This window comes from Sander lucioperca, chromosome 11 (assembly GCF_008315115.2).
Source record: "Sander lucioperca isolate FBNREF2018 chromosome 11, SLUC_FBN_1.2, whole genome shotgun sequence".
NCBI classification, from domain to species: domain Eukaryota; kingdom Metazoa; phylum Chordata; class Actinopteri; order Perciformes; family Percidae; genus Sander; species Sander lucioperca.
In genome coordinates, this window is record NC_050183.1 from 2282980 (window position 1) to 2289669 (window position 6690).

The following is a 6690-nucleotide window of genomic DNA, read 5'->3' on the forward strand; positions in this document are numbered from 1 at the left end:
GAATTACGCAAGTGAGCTCTTTGATATCTTATCACAGGCAGACAGAGAAAACAGAACATACTTGTGGAGTAAGTTCCTGAACATTGATAAAAAGAGCACTTCATAAATTGTTCATAAATTATTACTTCCATAGCTGTTCGAGCATATGTTTTCTTTACTTTTTCAGTTGCGTAATTGACACCCACATGTCAACACTGGACACTATTGTGGGGTGACCTGATCTGGATTTCCACATACAGTAGATGTTCGATGCTGATAAGGCCAAACACGAACAGCTAATCTAGAACAAAGTTTCAAAGACAACTGTTACTGTCAAGATGTTTATTTACAACTGACATATGTACATTTTGATTTTTACATATATTTACATCACCTAGACATAGTCATCACCCGCTAGACCCACAACATTCAGCTTTATAATCACTGAACATCCCATTAATAATTAATGATGCTTCAAATTAAATACAAGAACCCCACATTTGCCCCCATTTCATTGGGGATTAAATTAACATGTCATATACTCGTACCAGCAATAGTTTTAGTTCACAGTGTCAATGTAAACCCTCTACCAAATCCATGTCAAGTATATCAGCACATTCAAATTCACAGACAGCAAACCAGTTTCCAGTAGTATAACGAGAAGTAGACGTCCAGACAGGTCAGTCACATTCCAAAAAAATTAGTGCAAGGACCTCTAAGGTACTAAAATTCATTAACCTTTTACTTTAGGTACTGCATATGAAGACAATGGTATCATGGTTACACATACAGTACAAAAGTTGACCAATGAGTTTTTTGACCGAATCACTGAGGTAGAGAGAGAGTTGTTTTGTTCTCTTACTTGATTTGAAGCCACTGCAACATGCCATACTGGTCCAAGTGAGGGCAATGTGTAACACTTAGTACAAACCCAAATTGCTAGCATAACTACAGGCTGCACAGCATGTGCGATGGCATTTTCGAATCCAATCCTCCAGGGCACCAACTTATGCCAACTGTCCTTTTATTTTTCAAGATCAAACTAAACCAAACATAATTTCCCTCTGACCTATCTGAAAGCACCATATGCTACAAATACAAATTCATGGTTTTGTTTACCATTTGTCCTCACAATAAATGTTACTTTACATATTTAAAGTGTATTTTTAAAGTGTATTCACATAAATGGGGTCACTATCATTGGTGGTTTGGTGACAGCTCCCTGCCACAAGGTTCCTGGCCAATGAAAACCCTCCATCGTATTGAACCAAAAGGAAGGAGAAAAATAAGGCCTGGGCCACTGAGGAGGGGAGGAGGTGGGTGTGTGTCTGGCTGTTGTAAAGGTGAAGACCCATCGGTAGAGCGAGTAACTCTCCTCAGCATGTCCGGCGGTGCAGCAGCTCAACTTTGGTTGTTGTCTCTGAAATGTGTGCTGACAGTGTGAGTCCTTCAAAAATGCCAATATAAATACACAAATCTAAAACCTTTTAAAACTCTGTATACTTTTGAGGAAACCCCTCCAAAAATTGCACTACTGCACAGAAACAGCAAATTCAAATATTGTCCATGGTCCCTCTCGACATAGAAGGCAAGTTTACTGGGACTCTCATGCATCATGCTAGTATCCACCAAGGGACAGCTTGTGGATGCTGTCCTTACCTGGTGTTCCCATCAAGCTATAGGATCTCCACTTTCTGCGAGCAGACCAGGTCACTGTTGACCAGATTCCACATGTGCATGAGGTCCAACGGGAGCAGCTTGTGCACCACAATCATGCTCTTAAAAAAACAAGGTTCTCTGTTCAACTTACTGCTCTTATTTTTCACCAAGCCAAACGTCTTAAAGGCGTTGTGTTTTATAGGAGTGACCTGAAGCACCTCCAGACACATGCCCAAGAAGACATCATCGATGGGGTAGAGCTCCAGGCTGTCTGCCACCCAGTGAAGCCTCCTCGCTAGGTTCCCATCCATCAGGAAACCCCCTCCACCTGCATATGGAGGGTAGTGTGCCTTATCATACAGAGCCAGGGGGATGTAGTATTTGTTTTCCTTTTTACGAATGGGCTTAGCCTTGAAAATCACATCCCCCACAAAGAGGTTCTTTGCATTGCTGCTGCTCTCTAGAAACTCAAATATGTTCTCCACGCTGACAAAGACGTCATCGTCCCCCTTGAAGACGTAGCGTACACTGGGGCAGTAAGTGTGGAACCACTTGAGGAAGTGGGTCTCTTTAAGCGTGAGGTTGAAGAAGCTATCCAGGAAGTCCCACTGGAGGATATCCCTGTAGATGTAGTCCTCGTACTCCACTAGCTTCTGGTGGTTCGCCCTCTCTGCCACATTAGAAGGTTTACCAATAAGGAAGAGGGTCTTTATCCTCTTGCCGTCAACCACCTGCTCTTTGCCCCAGGTTTTTCGGATGACCTCTCTTCGGTCATGCTGGGTGGCTACAGATTTTATTACCATGAGCAAATATACGTCCCCAGTGCACTTCTCAGGGTGGTTGAGGAGCATGGGAAAGTAACGGCAGTGTCGATAAAGCATGAACTGCTTGAAATTGTCCTCCAGGCCCCTGTACCAGTCCTGACTTGAGAGGTTGAGGTTGGCGCTACAGTTGGAGCTGGTTACATCCCAGGTTCTGGGGCTGCTGTCCTCAGTGATCCTGGGCTCCTGCGTGGTGGCCCGAGCTTTAGGCACCGGCTGCCGTTTGCTAGCCTTCCAGAAGCTTTTTATCCCCAGGTACAAGTCAGTTTTGTCTCCCAGAGCAGCACCGGGCTCCACTCGCTCAGAGGCATCCATGCGAGCCTGCCTCTCGAGTTCGAAGGGAGCCCCCATATTGATGCTCCCTATCTGGAAAACAGTCAGCGCCACACCAGCCAGGAAGAACATGACACTCACCCTCTTGTACACCCTCCAGCGATCTCTGTTGTTCAACCTGGCAAAGACAATGATGCCAGTTAGAGCAAAATCATCCAACTCAAAAACCTTTTAATAGATGGAAAGCTGAATATTAAATTGTATTAATATCAAGCGTTTTGATTGAGTTCAAATACATTTGAACTCAATCAAATCCCTAAGAGTGTCATACAATGAGCTCTGTCAGAAATTGTAACATGGGATCAACATTAGTAAAGGAAGTTGTTTTGTTGTTTCTTAAACCATTTTAACGTTTTTAACCTGAAATTAATGTAACTGTGATAGGTCTAGGAGTAAGAATTACACACCAAAAAAGAACCTCAGAGTTTTAGTTTTTTGATGGAAATGCATTAACAAAAAAATCAATAAATAGATATTCAAATATAGGCAAAAATATTAAAAGAATATGCAGCTACAGCTAACAAAGCAAAGACTAGACTAAGGGAAGGTTGACTGATCACATATGCTTTCCCTGTAATTGTGTTTTGCATAAATACATACAATTTGGTACATAAATATACATATTTCCTCCCTACATGTAGTGGCTTTACCGTTGTTAGCTTTTAAACACATGACATACATCAGATGTGGGATATGTTCTGTCCTTAGTTGTTAACATAACACAGTGTCACTTCTTGAAGAGTGGAATGTACTAAGAAAGTGAAGTAACCTGGAACTTCAAAATTCTTACATCTCCAACATGTCATGCCAGGGCTCGTTCCACTCATTAGCCCAGATACCCCCACCCCCCCAAAAAAAAACACAAACATGGTAAATCCTGGCCAATTCTGGAACAACGCAAAGCCGACATGCCCTTTAAAAAAGTAGTAGGCCAATTTGAACGAGGCTACACTCACATTATTAATGAAAATTCACTTGTGAGTTTTCTGGAGTCACGTCTTGAAACAAAGGCTATGCTACATTAAATTTTCTTTAAGGCGAAAGGCCTATATTTTTTACTTCCTCAAAAAGATTAAAATACTGACATTAAATCCACAGCATCATCTTAAACATTAAACATAAAATAATATAGCATATTGTTCACTTATCTTGACAAAGCAGTTTCTCAAGTTAAAATCTCGATGAGTGACTTCAAGAGTTTTAACATTTGGAGTTGATGCCTTAATATGCAGAGAGTCAACCAAAATAGGATAGAAACCGTCAGATATGCATGATGCGTAGTCTAAACTTGTTCATCTACAATGATGAAGACGCGACTTACATTTTCTCTTATGATTCCAACGATCTGTGACGGTTGCTTGAAGACAGTAAACCAATATAGAAAGCCCGATTATCTAGCCCAGGAGAGGGGCTTGAGTTTAAAGTCTCTTCGGCTGTTGGACAAAATGATAAAATAATCCTTCCCATCGAAACTTGTCTTGTTGCAACCGTGGCCAGCAGAGAGGTCGGAGGATACGCGCTGTGTGATCTGTGCTGCTGAGGACTGGCCTCCCTCCCTCCCTCACTGAGATCCTCTTTTAAAGACACGGATACAGTTACGTGGGGAGACCACGCAACTGGACGTGGATGATGAATGAACAGGGAGGGAAGATTCCGCCCGTCGTGTAGCCTACACACAGGACTTTACTTCACATGCATGATACTCCATCATTGGTTAACAATAACCCCAATGACAAGTCAACATTGAATTTCTTTTTGTTACTCCTACATCAGTAGAAGTATGGGATGGAATAACCAATCAAGTGTGTTTGTTTTACTGTAGTATGTTACGTCCACTGATTTTCCTTTGGTCTCCTTTCAGAAGGCAGCGGTCTCTTTTGCTGTGTTCAGGTCTGCCACGCCCCTCTCTGTGCCTGGATCACCCGCACCTGGACTAATAGTTAGTGGAGCTGTAGACATATCAGCCCCCCCAGAACCAGTCTTACTTGTCTCTTGGCCACTGAGCTGTTTCTTGGGCTGGCGCTGCTGCTGTTGTTGCATTCAGGGCATGAAATTGGCACCCGCCCACCCGCCAAATGCGGGTAACTTTTGTGATTGGCGGGTGAAACTGTCAATCTACCTGCCACGTTGGCGGGTAGCCAATGAGAATTGAGTGATTCAGACACCTATCGGTAAGCAGGGTACGCGGTTGCTTACGGGCCTGGTCCAATCAGGGGCCCGTGAAATCTCAGCCCAGAGTAATGAATTAATAGTAATAATTATTATTCTCCCCAAAACAAGTTTCCTTTTTATTCCTTTTTTTTATTTTTAAGAACTATACAAAAAAAATTATTGTGTTATGGTGCGCATTCACCAGTGTTTTGTTGTTTTTTGTCAGTCATCTCATCTCTTATATGCAGTGGCGTAACGAGCCAACACCTGGCCCCTATGCAGGATTATCAAGGCGGGCCCCCCTACTACAGCACGTGATGATGGCGCAATGTCCACGAGTAGGCTACCATCAATAGGACAGGATAGGATCATAGAGACACAGCAATTCCTGTTTTTCACCTTTATGACACAAAAAAAACTGGCTGGTAAAAAGTCCCTGTGGCAGGTGGATTTAAAAATCCACCTGCCACAGTGGCTGGTGGTCAAAAAAGTTAACTTCATACCCTGGTTGCATTTGTTAGTGAAATTGATTTTAGAACTCTGTGTTTTAATAGTTGCCTACTAGCCTACAGCTCAATTGAGTTTTTGTTTTCTGGTTAGTGTGGGCTTTTTGTTTCTTATTTCGGCCTTGGAGACCCTGCCGCCTATGTGCTTCAGTGCTAGTTGGTTTATCTCTGTTACACTTGTTACACTTAAAAGTGTTTCAGCAGCTTTTTATGGACGTCTTGGTCCCGTTTATGCAAAGGCTTTGGGTAAACTTGTTATGTATACTCCCTGTGTTCCCCTAGACATTAAGTAAAGGTCCTAACGCTGTAGGTCCTTACTGGATATCACGTAGGGACATACATTTCACCTTAACTCTCTTAGAACTTAAGACATTAAGTCAGATTTTGGTCCTCCCCAGTGCCACCCCCTGTAATATCTGTAAAATGTTTGTTTTTCCTTCACATTTTTAATATTAATGTAACTGTTAGAATGTTTGTTTTTCTGCAGCTTTAGTCTATTGTATAATACAATATTAACCATTTTGTGCTTTTGACATACAACAAAAAATTGTGACTAAAAAAAAATCAGCCTTAAAAACTTGGTGTGTAATTTTCATGTATTTGTTCAAAGTAAACTCCTCCATTGGTAATTACAACTCCCAACTCCATAAAGCAATGATAATAGGGGTCTTGCATTCACATTTTATTAAAAGTACAAACAAAAGCGTTATCAGCAAAATGTACCATCTCAGCAGTGGTGTAGTCTACGTGATACACATGTATACGCAGTATATCCACAAAGAAAGCTCCAGGATTTCCATATACCCACTTTAAAATGTGCAATGGCACGTAACAACATACTTTCCATTATAATTTGGATATATTTTGAATTGTCATCTGTTTTTTTCTTCGCATAGACTAAATAAAGGTTTTGCTACTGTAAATTAGTGCATAAAAGTGTGTCAGAATGCAGGAAATGAAGTATTTGACACTCAAAATTTTTCTGGAGGATGAGGGTTAGGAAATATTCAAGTAAAGTACCAAAGTAGTTGTGCTTCAGTACAGTAAATGTACTCAGATACTTTCCACCACTGTTAAAAACCCACCTTACTGCTCCAGAGATGTTTTCATTATGAATCAAACAACATTTGAACTCCAAACTGATTAAATAAGACGAAACTTTGTCATTTTCCATACAATATGCCAGAGCTGAAGAAAGACCTTTACAAGAATTTTATTATTATTATTATTGTCCAATCCCC

General features: G+C 41.3%; 1 protein-coding gene across 2 annotated transcripts; it reads right to left on the reverse strand.

Annotated features, from left to right (window-relative positions):
• Positions 1–306: 306 nt before the first annotated feature.
• Positions 307–4468, reverse strand: b3gnt7 (UDP-GlcNAc:betaGal beta-1,3-N-acetylglucosaminyltransferase 7). Of its 2 annotated transcripts, none has more exons than XM_036007241.1 (2): positions 4114–4468; positions 307–2920 (listed from the first exon to the last, which is right to left on the reverse strand). In XM_036007241.1, exon 2 carries the CDS (start codon positions 2862–2864, stop codon positions 1656–1658), a length of 1209 nt encoding a protein of 402 aa, XP_035863134.1. In that variant the 5' UTR covers positions 2865–2920; positions 4114–4468; the 3' UTR covers positions 307–1655. The 2 variants fall into 2 exon arrangements, with proteins under 2 accessions (XP_035863134.1, XP_031163307.1); XM_031307447.2 differs by having other exon boundaries at positions 307–2910; positions 4114–4458.
• Between the last annotated feature and the right edge of the window lie 2222 nt (positions 4469–6690).